This window comes from Chaetodon trifascialis, chromosome 3 (genome assembly GCF_039877785.1).
Source record: "Chaetodon trifascialis isolate fChaTrf1 chromosome 3, fChaTrf1.hap1, whole genome shotgun sequence".
NCBI classification, from domain to species: domain Eukaryota; kingdom Metazoa; phylum Chordata; class Actinopteri; order Chaetodontiformes; family Chaetodontidae; genus Chaetodon; species Chaetodon trifascialis.
In genome coordinates this window covers 11,701,582-11,721,660 of record NC_092058.1, presented here as the reverse complement: position 1 = coordinate 11,721,660, position 20,079 = coordinate 11,701,582, and the positions used below count along the sequence as shown (strand labels likewise).

At 41.5% G+C, this 20,079-nt stretch overlaps 1 protein-coding gene across 14 annotated transcripts in view; it reads right to left on the bottom strand.

The window, feature by feature from the left end:
- atp2b2 (ATPase plasma membrane Ca2+ transporting 2) overlaps positions 1-20,079 on the bottom strand; it is a 119,431-nt gene that overhangs the window by 37,451 nt on the left and 61,901 nt on the right. For all 14 annotated transcript variants that reach the window (XM_070958581.1, XM_070958574.1, XM_070958572.1 and 11 more), the window contains 3 exons: positions 4,714-4,914; positions 1,415-1,672; positions 660-785 (listed from right to left, as the gene is read on the bottom strand). In XM_070958581.1, the coding sequence (XP_070814682.1) occupies positions 660-785; positions 1,415-1,672; positions 4,714-4,914 (585 nt within the window). The remainder of the gene's footprint in view (positions 1-659; positions 786-1,414; positions 1,673-4,713; positions 4,915-20,079) is intronic.

The window sequence follows — 20,079 nt, the reverse complement described above, 5'->3', positions numbered from 1 at the left end:
GGGGGATTACTGCATGTGTCAAAAGGGCTGCGATTTCAACACTCCACCTTAAAAAGAAACCACATCCAACATCATTAAACCCGAAAGTCAGCACTTCATTCTCATTGACAGTTTTATTTTAAATCCAATGCGTAGTGAGCCAAAGGCAGTAAAAATGTGCCACACAAATATGTGCAGACAGCACTCCACTTTTGCCTGTGTATATGTACAGTACACACACACAGAACATTATTAACCTTTGGGAGAATAAGTCGATGTGGGTGAATATGAGGCTAATTAAAGAAGGCAGCAAAAAGGCACACAGCTAATTATTCACTGGAAAAAAAAAAAACACTAAGATGTGAGATCAGATTAACCCACGTTTCTGTTAACTGTGATATTTTTCATTTCTAAGAATCCTACAGCTGCAAATTCTAGTCTCACTAAAGAGGGGCAGCAGCTTACAAACCAGCAGCTGAAAGGAGCTACGCAGACCAAACCTAAGCCTCTTTCTCTGAGACTTTTCATACTGATAGAAAGTTGTGATTTTTACATAAACATTTAGTATTTCTATGTATTTGCCGGTAATGGATGGAAATAAAAGGTTGTGACATTAGGTTAGTAGGTGTAATCATGACTGTGACAAGGGGTACAAACACATCCATCAACTGGCAACATACCAGATAACAGCATGGGGTCCTTGTCTGCAGACTTCCTGACATGGTCGGACTCTCCGGTCAGTGATGACTCATCAATCTTCATGTCGTTGCCCTGGATCAACACTCCATCAGCAGGAAGAAGATCACCTGCAACAACAGAAATGGCAGAGTTGCTATTTGCAGTGTTACTTACATTTATGGAATTGCATAACAAAACAGTGCAGTTAACTTCCAAGTTTCATTCAGGTCAAATATGGATTTGAGCTAATGACCACTGTGACACATTCTTGGTATGAGACAGCATTGGGACAGGATGTGTGTGTGTGTGTGTGTCTGTGTGCATGCATCTGTCTGCAGCTAATTCATTTCTCAACATTAACACACTGTAGCTTGAATATCTTTAATTGCTTAAGGTGGACGTCATAACTGTAATCCCCCTCTGGAAATGAGGTGGTAGTCTATTTTCAGCTACCTAACCATGGAAATTATTTTATACAGAACAATGGAAAAGCCAATTAAGGCGGCCAGTGTGCACATCCAACCACATAAAACTTTGCAAAATGCGCTGCTCAATTTCGGTCTGTGATCACGTCTCAGAGGAAGGAACTCTCCGATTTCAATCAAGGCCTAGGTTGAAATCAAAAATGAATTGGTACAATATTTATTTACTCATAAAAGTAAGAAAAGGCAAACTGGATAGATGTAAGTGAAATGCAGGAAATATCACTGGTAAACTCCAATGGATACACACAGTTTGACAATCTCCTACCACCTACCATATTTGACCTGTGCGATATCCCCCACCACTATGTCAGCCACGGGCAGCTGTATGACCTGGCTTCCACGAACAACCTGGAATTTCTGCTCCTGCTCGATGCGGCTCTGCAGCCCACGGAACTGCTTCTCCTTCGACCAGTCGTTGAAGGCCGTCACGAGCACCACACACACCACAGATAAAAGGATAGCTGCGCCCTCGATCCAGCCGGCGTCCGCCTCGCCCTCATCCTCTACCCCACCTCCTGCCATGCCACACACTACAGTTCGGTAATGGTGACAGGAAAGAGAAGAGGAAAATGATGCAGAAGTCACAAATTTGCAAGAGCAGCGTGTTTTCATACATGCACAAGTATTCTGTTGACACACACTTGAAGTACAGACTGAATATGAACTCACACATTTCATACACAGGTATATGCTTATTACTTAGGTAGAGTGTGAGCCCTTCATAATAAAAGAGGCACAAAAGGGACATAATCAAAGCTCACATTCACACAGGGGGGCGGAAAAGCTATGGACAGAGACAGCTGTGACTGTGCATGCAATAAGCGTGTGTGTGTGTGTAAATACATGTACAATGTGTGCAATATGACAGACAACTGAAATAAAATGAACTCTGGCTGAAATGACCTTCAGAGAATTCACTTCTCCTCGCCTCTTCATTCATTTGCTCAGCCTCAGATGAATGCCCAGCAGTGTACTGGCTGTTCACTCACAGACTGGGATATATTTGGGAATGAAACAAGGCCTATTCCCTGTCCTCCTCATGCTCCTCCATATCATTCTCTTGGAGCCATTGTACACCACACTGCTGGCTAGCCAACTCCAAAAGCCCCCGGCGGGGTGATTTGCTTCGGACTATAAAACACTTGCAGCTCACAAGGGAACCAGTGCAGAACTCATACTATAGACATTACATATGCAGGGTCTGGTTAAACCAAGAACTAGAGTCCAAGAAGTAATTTGGACTTACTGGTGCACTACAGAGGGGTTCCAATCAATATGATTTTCATTTAGTGGATAAGCTTGCACACAGTACCAGAACAAACCCTCCTTGTACTGTCAGTACCAGTGTGCACATATGTATTCATGCATTCATATTAGTTTTAGCACAAATAAAGACATAGACATTATCATAAATATTATCTCTTTGTATGCATTCATATGTTGTGCTATTTAATTTTTTTACATTGCCCATGAAGAAAAGTAATTTCATTTCATAGGACATTTTTCCTCAGTTAATCATGTTCTGCCCGGGAAAACGAGTTCCTGACTTTGACCATTAGCAGCTCACAATACAGAGATTCAGAACTAATCTACTTCCTCAAAGATTATGCAACAGTATATTCAGACTGGCGTTTGTGTGTGAAGAGAAGCAAGTGTCAATAAAAAAAGAGATTTCATGTGAAACAAATCATTACCATTCATTTCTTTAACTGGGAGAACCAAATACTAGTAAACTGGGTAGTAAATAATTCAAAAGGTGTTGAGCCAGTGAGTGAAGACGCTGGCAACAGTTCTCATTATACAGCTCTCAGTATTCGGACATGTAAATGCAAATGTGTGCACAAACTGTGCTCTTGTCTCTCACACAGAAAGAAGAACACACAGAATCATGCAGACATTGTGTAGCTGTCCATGGTGCTGAAGTGCTAAGGTTGCGCAGCCGGACACCAAAGCCAGACAAAGCACAAAATATTATAAGTAATGCGGCTGTCTGAGAAACTTCTACAACTGGGTGGCATGTATATGAATAAATAAATGTCCACAGGCTTTGAAAGCAGTTCAACAAATAGGTTTGGACACTTTGCCAAAGAATGGTGGTTTCTGTGGCTACTTATAGTATTTCCTTTGTGTTTTTCAGGGTTTTGTTTCTATGCATGCTATGTGTTTGATACAGACACAATTAAGAGCCTCCTCATTCAACTGCAGCCAGGCTGTTTCATATGTAAATGAGAATTAAGTCATCCCACCACTTTCTATTTCTGGACCGTTGAGCTTTTTGTGACCTATTAATAAATAAAAGAGTAAATCAGCAGTGGGAGATGTGCGCTTGTGTCTGCATGCATGTGTAGATACTGTGATATTAGCCATGCAGACTTCTCAAAGCATAAATGTTTGATGAGCTGCAATTCAATGGGTTCTTTTTCAACATGGAATTTAAATGTTTTAGCTGCATTGTTGCTGTATCATATTCATAATCATCCAGTTTTATGGTTTCCAGATTTACTGTTATTTAGTGAATTGTGTTATACCAAAAAGCCCTTGAGATGGTGATTTCAGGATTCACAGTGTGGACCCTCGTCTAAATGTCGGGGTATGTGGACAGTGGTGAGGGTGGTGGGACAGTCCCGGGAAGGGAGCTGGAAAGTTTCCCTTATTTTCTAATCCCATTGTTGACAGATATTGCACTTATGTCAGTCAAATATGGAATGAGACTTGCAGATTTGCGCCTTTTCTGCCTCAAGTTAAAGGGAAGCTTGATCATGTATCTGCAGATGGACCCAGTTTTAATGTTTAATTTGCACTTTCATTGCTTTATTTGGACTTGATGGTGCAGTGAGCAACATTTACAGCTTTCTTTATAGCTTAGGTGCAACATTTATTCACTCACTAATTAATCCTCTGTTAATCTTAACTAACCAACTACAAATGCATGAACTCGGACAATATTTGATGAGCTATCCACGCATATCCAAAAGACAATGGTAACTATTCCTTCTTTCTCTGGTATTTCTGTCTTTTCAAACCCTTTGAGATTGTGACTGGTCCCTTTGGCAGGGTAACTGAATTCCATTACTGTGATAATGCTGGGAGCAATGACTGATGTTGCTGACTCAGCACCTCGTTATGGTCTCTGTCTTCATTTCCTGTTTCACGGCTCACGGGGCTGATGTATGGGCACTGGGAGCTCAAGGTTATTTCTCTACTCAACACTTCATTAACCTTCCCGGTACCTTTTATATGCACATTTAACACGTTCATAATGTGCACGCACACACACAAAAATGACCCCTATGCTCCATGAGTCACTTGATCTCTTGCGGCAGGTCACAAACCAAATGCGACCTGCCTCACCAATTAAAAAGTGTGTGCACACAGGGCATGTACAGTAAGTGTGTCAGCAAGTGCCAGTAATGTCAGAGGAAGTGATGTCAGTGGGCCAGTGCAATTATAGCCCTTTGCCGTCCTCAGCACTAGTGGAGAAACCAGATATAGCTGTGGGAGTGTGTGTGTGTGTCTGAATGGGAAGAGACCATTTTAAAGGAAGTGATGTCACAAGGGCCACTTCACTCACTCTCTCCGCCGCTCTCTCCGGGAGGGTGGTAGAAGGAGAGACCCAGGGAGATCAGGGCAGCGATCTCCAGGATGATGAGGGTGACGTCCTGCAGGGCCTCCCATACCAGCTGCAGGAAGGTTTTTGGCTTCTTTGGAGGTATCAGGTTTTTACCATAAAGTTCTTTTCTCTTGTCCAGGTCAGGTTGGGCACCTGCGAGTCCTGAGAGACGAACAGACAGAAAGAGGAGGAGAGAGGAGCAAAGAGTTAGATCACATGTTTACAGTTTTTAAGACATTTTTTTAGTGTTAAAAGTGATCTGCAGCCAGCTTTGTAATCAATCTTTTATTTCTCACTTTCTTCTTCTCCTCACTCTCACACCACACACAAACCATCTCTAATTACCAGTTTGAGTCATGGTGGGCCACAGCTCTGCGTTTCTTATATAATTCTGTTCAAGAGATGAGGGCCTTGTGCTTTGACCTCATCCACCTCCTCATACACCATGTACACAAATATCTTTGGCTCTTTTATCTGAATACTGGCTCGAGGCACAATTTACTTTTAGAATACTGTCCAGAAAATTATTCTCAAACAGTAGCTCATATATTGTGGAAAAAGGGCCAATTACATCAGATGTAGAGCTTGCGCAAGAGGTTGAATGTCGTAATCCAAACAGCATTTCCACAAATGAGAAGCTTTTTTGAGCAAGTGTCCTTTTTCATTCTTTTTTTTTTAAAGATGCATTGTGTAAGCAGTACATTAAATTCAACATTATGTTGAATATGGATGTAATTTAAGGTTGAATCTGTGGCTGATCCTGTATCTTTTATCTTCTTTGCCTTAACTGTTGTTCTTCATATTGAGTCACGTTCATATATTAAATCTAATTTATTACAGCTGCTGATTCTGATTAACTAATTAAACATTTAGCACATAAAACATCAGAAAACAGTGAAAAATTTACTTCATCTTTAAATTGTTTCTTTTATTTGATCAACAGTCTAAAACCTACTTTGGATACCTACAACATATCTAATTCATAATGACATTACATAGAAAAAAGCAGCAATTTCTCACGTGAGAAACTGTAACTAGCAAATGTCTGAAATTCTTGCTTTGTAAATAGCATATCAAATTATTATTATTACACTGAGTGTATAATTTTTGATGTATCATTTGGTATAATTGTACTGTGGCTGATTTTATGTATTTTATCTGTATTCCAGTCTTACCTAATGGGCCTCAAGCTTGAAAATACCTGAAACTACTGTACTTTATATTAATAAATGTCCTTACATGAATCACATGTAATACAGTGACAATAAAAAATGGCATCAGTGCATGTACTGTGTCTACTTTAAACCTTCACATTCAGCTGTGGAGGTAGCATTAAGAGTGAAAAACACAATGAAGATGTGTGCTCTGTATTGCCAGTAAAAATGATTCATGAAAGATTTCTATCAAGTCACATTATTGGTTTCTATCTGACTGCTTTTCAGTGTGGCACCATTATCTGGCTGCTGCGCCACACACACACACGCACGCACGCACGCACGCACGCACGCACGCACGCACGCACGCACGCACACACACACACACACACACACACACACACACACACACACACACACACACACAGTGTGTATTCACCGTCTCTGTCTGTCTCTCTCCCTCACAACCACAGACATTACCACAGCATTATGTCATGCATACTGCGTCACTGGGTCTCCCAGGAGTGGCCCTGGATTGCACCTGATAACATCACTGCTACATGACACTGTTTCACATGCCTATGACTGCCCGATGACTTATTAACATCTGCGGTGAATAACTGATGAGCCGCCGCAACCGATATGGCAGAAAGGGAATGACAGAGTTGGGTGAAAAATGAAGGAGAAAAATAAGAGAAAATAGATCAGTTTCACTTGCTTGTAAAAGAGAGATAGAGCAACAGGGAGGGAAAAGGAGAGGACATAAGGAGGGCAGGCTGAAAAGAGAACAATTCCCAGCTCCTACGTAGGAGAATGCCCTGGTTACAAATAGATCAGCCTATAAATAGCCTCATTATCCATTCTCTTTTAATTGTCGCTGTGAGAGAACCTATCGTGCTCTCCCATTGATCTCCACAGCACCCTACATCATATTACACGCAAACATGTCTGCGTGTGCGCGCATGTGTGTATGTGTGTGCATGTGCATGTGTGTTCATGTGTGTGTGTGCATGGGTCTGTGAGTCATGACCGCCTGCACGTGCTTTGTGTGTGTGTAACAAGGCTGGCCAAGAATGCTAGTTGCTTGCACTATCACACAGTAAAACTAGAGCTCATATAATCAGGCTTTAGCCAGTTCCAGTTACACACACACACGCACGCACGCACGCACGCACGCACGCACGCACGCACGCACGCACGCACACACACACACGCACACACACACACATAAAGGTACATACATATACACACGCACAGGCACAAATGCACATATTTATACATATCCACATATCTATCTTTTTAGCTATGTCAGGTGCAAGTCAAATATGACAAACCACTCATATTTATGCTAAACACTGCATCCTCTGAATTTTTAAACACAACAAATACATATGCTAATCCTCCAACTCCACATTTCTTGCTCCTGTCCAGAGGCGGGCTTGTACTCAAAGCATGCAGATTCACCATTCTGCATAAGGGCAGCAATCATTTCACATAAGTACCTCTGTGTTTGGAATTGTGCATCAGTTCAGCTTGACATTTAACCTTGTGAAATGTTTGAACTGTGTTGTTCTTAAATGCCCTTGAGATGTGAGCCGTGCTGTAATCAATCTCGCGAATCATTTCACACTCATTGCTTCTTGGAAAATCCTTTGCTACATTATCATTCCTTCCTGGATCGCTGATTGCAATGCTGCTTAAGATTCATTTGCCAGATTATGAAATATTGTAGGCTAAATACTGTCAGCCCACCTAACTGCTCTGGCAGAGGATTTTGAGGAGGCAGCAAGAGGGCAGAAAAACTGTGGCGATGCACAGATGAGTCACAACAATCTCACAGAGGATTAAGGGTGATTGCAAGGAAGTCTTTGTGCTGGAGTTCATAACCAAGTTGTGAAGCTCGAACAGAGCAACAAATAAGCAAACTACATATGTACATGAGCAATAGATGGGAATAGATAAGAAAGTCCTGGTACTGTGTCATGGGTAATTAATTTTATCAAAGCTCATTGTAATTGTTCAAGTGAAGGTTCAAACAGTAAAAGCCTTTTGGAGAGGTAATTTGATTCCACCTATGAAAAATGAGAAATGAACTGAGGGATAATGCACCGACATTAGCGTTAGATTGCAGTTCCGCTTTAGATCTTCGGCTGATGGACTCAAAACAAACCGTGGGCATGCTGGTGACTCAGCAGATTAAGTAAAAGCCATTTACTGTAGCAGCAATGCATCCTGTGTTTTAATCTATTTTATGAATTTGGTTGCATGCCATCAAATCACTCTTCTGGATTTTCCGTCACTTTCGACTGAAGTCAAGCTAATTAAGCAGACATGCTTAATAATAAACCAGATGTGGTCATAGTTGATTGTGAGCATTAGGAAGAGTTAGAACTTTCAATGCCCATTAAACATTAGTTTAAACTTATTATTATGGCATTAATCATGAAAAGGACAACAGCCAAATGATCAGGTTAGGGCTGTCTGGGTTTAGGGCCAAGAAAAGCTGCCGCTGCTTCAGTAATTTAGCAGACAAACTCTACTCTCTCTACCTGACCATCAAGTCTGGCATAGTGACAATACTAATGTAATGATAAAAAGATACTATACCACATAAACCTGCAGTGATTAGACTTGCAGCAAAGGACTGCTCTCTATTGATTAATCTGTTCACTGCTTTTCTGAATTATCATATATAATTAAGTCTAGAAAATGTAGAAAAGAAATGAAAAAAAAAAATGAGGAAGCAGTGGTATGTTTGATATGTTTGTTTTGTGGGACCACTAATCAAAGTCATTTAGGTAAAACATGCTGATGCACAACAGAAAAGCATCAAAGGCGAACATTGTGAACATGACATAACTGACTCAATTTCCTGTCAACTGTCAAATTGCTTGACTAGATTACAGAATTAGTATTATTATGCATGTCCGAAGATGTTTTTGTCAAACTTTGAATTCCTCTCCTCCTCTTCTTCACTCTACAATTTATGGCGAGTAATGTGCTGATCTGTCAAACACAGCAGGATCTGTGATTCAAATCGGCTTTGACGAATGGATCACACCTAACATCCTGTTTCCAAATAGATAGGGACGAGAAAAAAAGAAGAAAAAAACTTTACAGCATCCTTTCTGCATGAGAGGAAATGGGATTTTTTTTCAGTCAGAGGGAACATGATGGCATATTTTAACAGTTGGCCCTTTTTTTGTCCATGGTTAAAAATAGATCTCCATGGAAACACTATGCATCCCACTCGTTGAGTGGAAATACCCACGATGCCGAACCTTGAGGAATGTGTGAATATGTAAGTAAGTGTGTGTGTGTTTTGTGTCCAAGAGAATGCATGCATGCATGTGTGTGTGTGTGTGTGTGTGTGTGTGTGTGCGCACGCACAGGTATGTGTGTTTCTACAAAGAAAAGACAGTAATGGACGACATGATGCGATGACCTCTAAATGACCTTGTGGAACAGACACGTCAGAGCGGAGTGGCGAACAAATCACATTCATATATTTAAAAAAAAAAATCATCACATTTTAACGTGCCTGACTCGATCCAAGCATCTGCCCCCCTGCCCCCCCTTGGCTTTTGTTTGTCTGAACTTTCCCCCCCTCCCTCCCTCACAATCCCGTGTGCCACACTGTCCATAACGAGTCACCATGGCAACAGGGTTCTACGATTACAATGATAATCATCATAACAACGCAAAAACACTGATGCTTTTTTCTGCAGCAAATCAATAGCTTCAACGTGTATTCTCAGCTTTCACCATTTTAAAGGGAGAGAGAATGAAGAGGGAAGACAGAGAGGGCTGAAGTGTGACTCAGAGAGCACAAGAGAGTGAGAAAAGAGAGAGAGGGAGAGTGAGAGCGAGAGTAGGCTGGATGGAGAGTAACTCTATGAATAATAACCCATCAGCGGCTAAAAGGTGGATAATTATCATGCTCTTATTAGAAGATGGAGTGATGGAGAAATGTGTCACAGTGTCCTTGAGAATGACCTCCATAAGACTGACACCATTTTATGCCAAAAAGGACTTGGTTTGTCGGTGTGCATGCAAAGGCAGAATACAGTCGACTGAAAAGCGCAGATGTTCTCAAGGATGATACAGAAAAAAATTATGTGCTATGTTATGAGCATGTAAATGACATAGATCGGAGGAGGAGGGAGTGGGATGGAGAGAAAAGATTCAGACAATAACAGGAGGTGCACACGAAGATGAGCAAAGGGGAACGAGCCACAGAAACAATAACCTTTTATGCTTTTGGGGTTATGCTATGGAGGCGGTGGGCTTGTGTCTGTTACATAGGAAGATATTACAACACTGCATGCATTATTACTGTGGTGTGAGTTCAGGGGAGGCAGTACTGGGTGCTCCAGCCTTCTACTTGCAGTCCTTGTTTTAGCTGTATGACTGTGTATCTCCCTGTGCATTTGTTCTTTGCACTCTATGTAAGTACACTGAGTGATAGAGTTTAAGTCCTTGTATGCTTAAAAATACTTGGCCAATACTTGCAATACATGTGTGCAAAGAGTGTTGCAAAACCGTTCACGGTTTACCGACAACATTCAGTTCCCAAGGTGATACATTTTCCACAGCATTGAGGATTCATCACATCCGGGAGAGAGACACAGGCATGAAAACCTGATTTATGCACAACCTTTAGATGTGCTGACCCATGTCAGATTCCCCCCCCCAATCCAACTCAGTGGCTTGGAGTTTAAGTTGAAGACATTTCAACACACTGTTTTCAGAGCAGCTTCTTTACTTCATGGTTGATAGTGGGGAATATAACTAATTGAACAGCGGGTCCACCCACTGTTAAATGAAGACATAATTAAAGAAAGGAAACCCTTTTTCTCACTTAATCATGGTAGGGCTGGATGTTTTTGGGGAAGCAGCAGGGGACTGATGTGAGTGCAACATTTAAAACAGCAGGGGAGGGGTGTCTCAGCCCCTGTCCTGTGTTCAGGGAGGGCTTCTCTAGTTTGAAGGAGTTTTGTTTTGTCTTATTTGGCGCCATCTTCACTTTAAAGATGAATCTCTTTGCTGAGCCTAAAACATGGAGTTGCGTGCTGATTCTGGGTATGCGCCACGCCCTATCAGGACCGAGAGCGTGAGAGGGCACGTCAGGAGGCGTGCTCTCACTGTGAGGACAAGCTGATGTGACATGTGTGTAGCCGAACAGGCAAGCAGACATACTGCACTGTATGTAAACAAACAACTGAGAAAATACATTCTCTCATTTCATGAGGAGTCACAGGGTCACGCTAACACAAATACATGCTGGCACACACAAACAAACACACACACATAGATCTATCATCCATTTCCCCATGGACAGACCCATCTGAAAGGTAATGGACTGGAAAGTGACACTGAGCAATTTCTGACACCATGTCTTTCCCATCACACATGTGCTGTATGTGCGTGTGTGCGTGTGTGCATGAGCATGTGACACCATATCACAACTTATTATGCTTTCTGCCTGGGCAGACAAAATGACAGATCAGTATAATACTGCAGATGCACTGTGCTACATCTACTGTAAGAGAAACAAACTCTGGGAACAGGATCAGTGGCGGATTTTCATGTTTATCAGGTAACAGAGAGCCCAGAAAAGCTCCGCTCACGGCTGCTGCTTTTACTGGAAAAATACTTAAAGCAACAGTTTGACATTTTGGGAAATGCACTTATTTGCGTTGCTGCTGAGAGTTCGATGAGACGGGGGACTAGTTGCCAGGCAACCAGCAGGGACTCAAGGAAGTTACTGGTCCTGGCCAAGAAATAGTCTCGCACATAACCCCCATTAAACAGCAAATTGATTTACTATTTCAGATATGGTGCGTTAATTAGCGAGCTTTAGAGGTGTGGGCAGGCAAATTTTGTCACCTTTGGAGGTGTCGCACATCCTCCAACGCTGAATTATGTTTGATTTTGACAATGCTCCAATCTGACCACGAAAAAACATCTTTTGGTCTTGGCTTTATAAGTCTTTCATTGCAAGACATTGCATCTAATTTATACACTGATGCCACATCATTTGTGTTTTCTATAAGGAGGCACAAATGCCAGGGCAGTTTTAACGGTCTCCCCACAACCCAAATTAAATGTATGTTGCAATGCTGAAAATAAAATATGCAATTGTGTGTGCGTGTGTGAGAGTTTGTGGGGGCAGCTGTGCAAGTGGGTGAGTTTTGCTGTCATGCACTGTGCTCATGAGTCTGACTCATGCGAGAGTGGAGTGAGAGAACACAGCTCACAGCTCTCTCTCTCTCTCTCTCTCACTGTCACGCATACAAACACACAAACACACATGCCACTCACTCGACAGCACAGGAAAACTGATTATTATTTACTATTCCTACTCTACATTATATATATATATATATATATATATATATATATATATATATATATATATATATATTGCCGGGAGTCTCCAAAAGAGACAACTCGAAGACAACTGCATGAACAGAGTATAATGCATCCCATGATAATCTGGCTTCTGACTCAAAGTACACGCACTCTTTTGTTTCTTGGAGTTCTTTTAAATCTTATAATGTTGTGAAAATAGCTGATTATGTAATGTTATGCAAGAAACAGAAAACAACAAAATAACCCATAGATGTGGTTGGCACATGCTGCTCATCACAGAACTTGAATACCCAAAGGTTTAATTTACACCTCTGAGAAATGTTTTTTGGAGACCTGGCAAGTAGTACATCAAGAACAGCACGGGGGGGGGGGGGGACAACAGAAACAAGCTGACAGTGACTCATGTAGGACAAAGGTTTCAGTGCATATGGTCCTTATCAAAATTCATGAAACAGCCATTATTGTGTTAAAATTCTGTGCATGGGTGAGGTCCAGTCTCATCGGTCTGTGCCACCCCGGGTGCGTGCGACCCCCATTTAAATAAATCACGTTGCACGTTCAGGGTTGCACATTTAACCATATTGAGATCACGCCTCTATGCAATGCCATTCTTGTGACAGCCATTCTGCTGTGTTTGCATTGGTGGGGAGATCCATTGCATCAAAACAAGAGAAGCTACAGCAAAAAGGTAAAAGTCACCCGACCAGTAAAACATGCAAGAGACGGTGTCCCTAAAAAATGGTGTAAAAAATGTGTGAAAATCATTTGTGGAAAAAATTGTTATTCTCATTTTGGCCTGAATTGTGCAGACCCAGTGTGCACACATCCATGTGAGTGTACAAATGTACTTATTCAACATGCTGCAAGTGGAAAAACAACTGAAAAAAAAGTGTTTCTTACTGAATTTATGAGTCATTTATTGTTATCTGTTCCACCATCTGAGCCTCAAACACTGTAATGTTAGCTGGCCCGACTGACCTAGATGTGGACACAACATTAATGAGACATCTGTTTACAGCTTCTGTGTGTGGGGAGCTGTGTGTGTGTGTGTGTGTGTGCGTGCGTGTGCGCTTGTGTGCGTGCGTGTGGCAAAGAAAGAGATAGTGAGAGTGTGCAAGCGTGTTTAGACACAACTGCTTAGCGATAAGGGTAAAGTATAACGGGGTCAGTTACCTCATCCTGTAATTCCAGACTGTTCAACCATTCATTCAATCAGTCAATCTACCCATGCATCCCTCCATCCACCCATCTATCATCACTCTGCCCTTCATTCATCTATCCATCTGTGTTATTCAACTAAATGTCAAGTTAACATAAATTCTTTTTTGAAGTCCTCCTGTCTATTGATGAAATGTCATTGTAATGAATTCTTATTTACCTTATAGACTCTGAGATAAATAATAAAGAGCAGTCGCTGTCTAGCAGCTGCAACAATGCAGTACAGTATCTACTGTTTTTTATCTGTCTGTCTCTCTTTACACATACATGCATAGGTGGAGGAAGCACACCTGTTCACTACTTCCTCATGTGTGATGCTTCCTATATATCCTCATCCTTAAAAAGAGACTATTGTATGCATGAATGCAGGTATACAGGAATATGTTGACAGCTTTAATACTGCTAAGGATTTGGAGCTTACTGTACATCCCATTTACAAATCATAGCGTCTGAACCTAAAATTATTGGTTCATTTCAAATAATTCCCCAGTGAGCTATTTATTGCACAGGAAAAATCTAATCTGAAGAACGCTATTTCACATAACCCCGACACTGTAATTTTGACTCCATGGCTTCTGCAAACCATGCCGATAAGAAGCTGCTGTATTTTCCCTCGTGCTCACGCACACACAAACATTTCCAGTTGCACAGTGGATGCACACTCACACGAATCAGCAAACCCTCCCCCCTTGGGAGTGAAAAGGGAGAGCGTCCAGGGCCAAGAGGCTGAAAGGGAGAGTGACAGTGGTCTATCTGCAGTCTCCCATCTGGGTGTCAGTCTCTGGTTTCGCCCAGGGGCTCAGATAAGCTCCGGACACAATAGGGACAGCTATTAAAATTCAAACTACCAGAGAGAGTCATGAAATAGTCATGACAGGTAAGGGAAATCTACACACTCTAATGTGCCCCTTATTATCTGGCTGCTTGGAACTGCAGGGAAAATACACTGTTTGGAGGACAGCAAGGAAAGTGCTGTGAGTGTGCTGGGTAAATGCCAACTGAATTAAACAAATACTAATAATTATAACAGTAATTTTATTATTATTCAATATAATTTCATCAACATATTTGAACATCAGTATGAAAGATATGTGAAATCGATTCACCAGCATATAAGAATAATCATTCTACCTTCTCTTTCAATGGGAGTTGCACTGTGGGGACTTTAAAGTGGAGAATTGACAGAGAATTGATCTGTGCTTGTGCTATGCAGCAGCATTGTGACTGAACCGTGGTGTGACTGAGCCTGTGAAACCCCGTCTGAAAAGTTCCATCGGATGCACAAATGGATGCATCTCCTTTAATATTCCTGACATGAAACAGATGTACTTACATGGCATTCAGCACAATTGATTTTTCCATATGCCACTCATGTAAGGCCAGTCATTTGGTGTTGACAGGGCATATTTATGTGCTGTAAAGAAATACTGAAATACTAGCTCTCGTTGTAACGGTAGAATATTTGCCATAGATAAGAATAGAGAAGAATGTCCCTCACAAGTTCCAAGAATCCAAATCTGAAGATATTCATTTTACGAAACAGGGAGAACAAGAAAATTTTCACATTTGAGAAGCTAGATCAGACAAATATTTGAAAGTTGACTCCTGAATAACTTGAATGAACTTCGTCAAAATGTACCCAACATCAAAATTTGGATCCAGAGTTTTAGGATTTGCAGTGGTTGAAAGTCTCTTAGTGCATTTAGTCGAGTACTTAAGTACAATTATGAGGTATTTGTAATTAAAAAGTCAAAAACTACTTTTTACTTCATCTATTTGACAGCTATAGTTACATTGTACTTTGCTAATTAGGATTTTACATCAGACACATTTGACATTGTTTTGGTACAGATTAAACTATCAGTATAAAAAGCAGTAAAAACTACACTGTGCAACAGTAAAATGTGATTTACATGTGATTTCATGCATTGCAATATATTAACCTAATGTCATAATAATAAATCACTCACACAGGGCATTTCTCTGCAGCACTTTTGCTGATAATACTTCTGCATTTTTACTTCAGTAACATTTTGAATGCACAACTTTCATCTTTGCCGTCTCATATTGGTGCTTTTGATGAATGGACCTGAATACTTCTTCCACCACTGAAGGTTTGATTGAAGGTAATGCACAATTCCTTGATGAAGAGTCGTTTAAATCCAAACCTGCTCTTGTATATGTATTTACAGGATAACAATGTAACTGACCGTCACAAAAGAAGTGGTCGACGTATCGAAGCTGATATTAGTGATTTGATTTTGTGCCCTTGGATAAGTATGACTATCTCTGTAACAGAATCTCTATTACTCTGAGAAAGACACGGAGGGACACATATAAAATAGTATCCACGGAGGGAAATCCACGTTCCTGCTCCTACTTTGTGCTGCTGCTGGGATGTTGAAATATGGTTTATTTCCCTCTGCCATATGTGTAAACTCAAAGTTGAGTGATAGCTGATTTGCGCCCTTGAGCAAGGCAAGGATGGATCTGGTCCAAGACTGTGTGGAGTATGTGCCCTTGAGAGGGAAATGCTGTCTGTCTGTGTGTTGGCAGCAGTGGTACCACCCTTGTTTTGCCCCACAGCGGGAAAAGAGGGAGGAGAGAGGTCAACTCAGGAAAAGAGCTGACATGGAGAGAAACAAGCCGGTTATAGCCTGGGACTCTGCATATTCAGCTAAAAGCATCACCACGCCTGTCAACTTGCTATCCATACTGCTGGCTTCCAGCAGCCAGTTCAGATTCAGGACATTTCAGAGGACAAGAACTGGATTTAGATGTATGACAGCAACCTGGGACAGAAAAGCATTTGGAGATGTCATTGTCACTGTATTTTTGAGCGATTCACTTATCCAAGGACACTCCGCCCCAACCTGTGCACTCACTGCATTAGAAGACTGTCCACTAAAATGAGGCCTCCATAACATGCTTTACGTCACTAACTATTTCAAAGCCAAGGCAGTCTGACAGCAAAAATACAGGAAAAATGAAAAAATACAGCACTGGACAGTCATTCAGTGTTGCCTTATGCTTAAAAAATGACAATTATAACAAGATTAGATCAACCCCACCCAAGGCCCAGCCCTCGGCCCACACCCTCCAGAAACCTCACCCTCAGCCGAACTGAACACTGGATTTTTTTTCAAATGAACTGAAAACTGAGAATACATTTTTTAAAAAAATCATACAATTCACAGCTCAAATCATTTGTTGTTGGAGGCAGATGCCAATCTTTTCCTAATTTTCCCCAGAAGAGCTGACTAAGCACATACTGTATGTTGTTTTTTCAGCACTGGGTTTCTTCACAGCCAGTTTTACACCTGGAATTTATGAACATGGCCTCATTTATTATTATGTTGTTTACATTTACAGGTAGTTCTACTGAATACTAATGTGTACACTATATACACTCACACACGCAGACATACTGTATACTGTTGTGAGTCAGCACCAGGCTCCATGGGAGCAGGCCAATAGAGTCTGGTTTTTGGCATCTGTCCTTTTAATTCAGTCAGGCATCTCTCAGGACAGCTGACTTCACTGCCGGCCATGTCCGGCGTCTGCGATTGTGCGTGCACGTTTGTGTGTGTGTCTAAATATCTGTCTGACAGTCTCTATGACAAGATGTGATTTAATAGAAGGAAGTTTTCACTGCTTAAATAAAACTATATATACGATACCATACGTCAATAAGCATATTCAATAACAGTACTGTTGCTTGCTTTGTTTTGACCAATGTCTTCGAAAACAAGGGAGAAAAACAGACAAAATGTGCTGCACAAAATACACCTGCAGCTGTTTTTGTTCCACTGCACACTGTTTCAACATAAAAATGCTTCTCCAGCTCATCTGAATCTCCCTCTGTTGTAACTGGCATATTTGTCATGAGTGAAATCAATATGTGTACTGGCTTTTCAGCCAATATGCATCACTACTGATGGAGAGCGGTACAGGTTCCTGATCGTTTGTACACTGAAGGACAATTTCTCAAAGAGAAATTAGGCTTGTTCTAGACTGGGGATGCATTTCAGTGGACATCTAATGGATATACATTTTGTTTTAGTCTGAGACCTTGTTCAATCCCTGTCTGGGAAACCAGCCCACAGTGTACTTCTCCAGAGGCAGTAATCAAACCCTGATATAAAAGCCTAAGCATTCGAGAAGTGATTGCACTTCATAACATGTCCCAGCGGAAATGTTCACAAGCCATTATTATTTTTTCCCGACACCTGCTCATCTTTTTGTATTATGCTGCATTAAAAAATTGGCACAGCTTTGGGACAAGGAACACTTTGTAGTAAGGCAGACAAATGGTTCACCAGTTGTCATTAACAACTTTAGTAATGGTTAATTATTTTTATGAATGCTTAACAGGAAGCAGCATGTGCAAAAAAAAAAACATTTGAGTTGCCAGGTCGGAGAAGATTTCATGGTGTCCTGTTACACCCCATCAAGGGGTGGAGGGATTTTTACAGTAAGTGATCATGTTTGCAGAGTCAAATGTTAGTACAGTAAGTCATTCTAAAAAGTGTTTGGCCTGAGGTTTGATGATGTCTGTGGGACTGTGGGAATTTGTAATTAATTACAGTCAAAATCTGCATTGCTTTTTAAACCAACACGCAGTAATGTTACATCCACCTCTATGGTTGACTGCAATGAAACGGACATAGCGTGCAGATGAAACGCTGAACAGGTTTGTCTCTCTATCCATTTTCAATGCATACCAACAAACTGGGGTGAAACAATGACATACACACAGCACTAGATGCTTTGTCATCTAGTGTTATGGATTACAGATTAAAAGATCAAGAAAACAAGACAAAGCAAGGTCCTTTAGCAGAGGATATACGGCTACCAGAGGTCTTTATTTTACATTTGTGTGTTCATTCTGGCTACTCAAAATGCCAAATTTGAATTTGATTGGTGCATATTACTGATCTAGAAGCATCAATAAAACATTACTGAATGTTAATGAAATCAGGGTTTTTTTTTATAGACATACCAGACATGTATTAGCTGAACGGCTCCTACAGACTTCAGCACATTCCTTTCCCTGCTAAATCTTCTTAATATTGCATATAGAGTGCTACTGCAGAGTGATTGACCACTGTGCCACAACACTGCTTAAGCTTGCCTCAAGGTCACTGCTACTACACTGCAGAGGAACACCTGTGTGAGTAGTGGTGTGTATTTGTGTGTGTGCGTGCCCACAATGTGGTTTTGCTCCTTCACTGAGCAAAATGGCTGTGTATCATTTATAATCTGTCCTCCGAGAGCCATCTCTCTCTCTCTCTCTCTCTCTCTCTCTCTCTCTCTCTCTCTCTCTCTCTCTCTTCTTCACTGCCTCCTATTTCACTCTCTCTCTCTCTCTCTCTCTCTCTCTCTCACTCTTCTTCACTGCCTCCTATTTCACTCTCTCTCTCTCTCTCTCTCTCTCTCTCTCTCTCTCTCTCTCTCTCTCTCTCTCTTTCTAGCTCTTCTTTCCCTTTTACAGAGCCACTACGGGAGGGGGGAGAGGAGAGGGGAGGGTAGAGAAGAGAGAGGGAGAGGAGGAGGAGAAAAGGAGTTGCAGAGCAGGAGAAATTGTCCTTTTTTAAAGAGACGGCTGCTCCATGTGAGAGATCCCTTGTGGGACAGAGATTAAATAGACTGCGTCAGAAGGGAATGCGCTCGTGGTGCTGCGACTGGAGGACGCGATAAGTATGATCATCAGGGAGGGAGGGAGGGAGGAAAAGAACAGGAGCAAGGAGGAGAGGTGGGATGAGGGACCAACAGGTGAGGAGAGGAGAGGAGAGGAGAGGAGAGGAGAGGAGAGGAGAGGAGAGGAGAGGAGAGGAGAGGAGAGGAGAGGAGAGGAGCAACAGGGGTAAGACTAGAAGAGGAGAATGTAAAGAAATGTAGGCGCACCCAGACTGAAATGTGGACTTTATTTCATGGGAGGGATAAAAAGAAGATTAGAGGGAAAACAAGGAGAAGCTGGGTGAGGACGAAGGAAAATGAGAAAGAAAGGAGACGAAATGGAGGAGCAGCAGAGGTGTTTCAACTAAACTCTGCAGTCACAGATAGGGTAGAAGAAGAAGGAGAGGAGAAGGTGGGAAGAGGTGGATGACAGAGGCGTGGGGCAAACAGTATCCTGAGTTATGTATAGAATTCATAAAGGCCTTGTCATTGGGAGCAGTACAGAACATAGTGAGTGAGATATGTAGGAGGAATAAGAGCAGTAATAGTAGCACAGTCTTGGTATTACAGAGGAAAACTACAATAATATGTAGATACGAGATGGACGACTGTATTGGCACGAGAAGAGGTAACAGCAGAGTAAAAAAATGAAGTGTTGGTTTACTAATGTTTGTACATCTAACATGATTCCTCATTTATCCCATCTTGTCTTTCCCCTGCTACACCTCCATTTTTTCTTTTTGTTCTCTTTCCAGATATTCTGCCAACCACACACATGTGCATCACTACATCTGTGTCCTTGACATCAAGGCAATGTCACCAAAGAAAAATGGATGCAAACATCCAGACAGTGGTCTACGAATCAATAGAGTTGTACTGTATGTGAGACACTGTGTGTGTG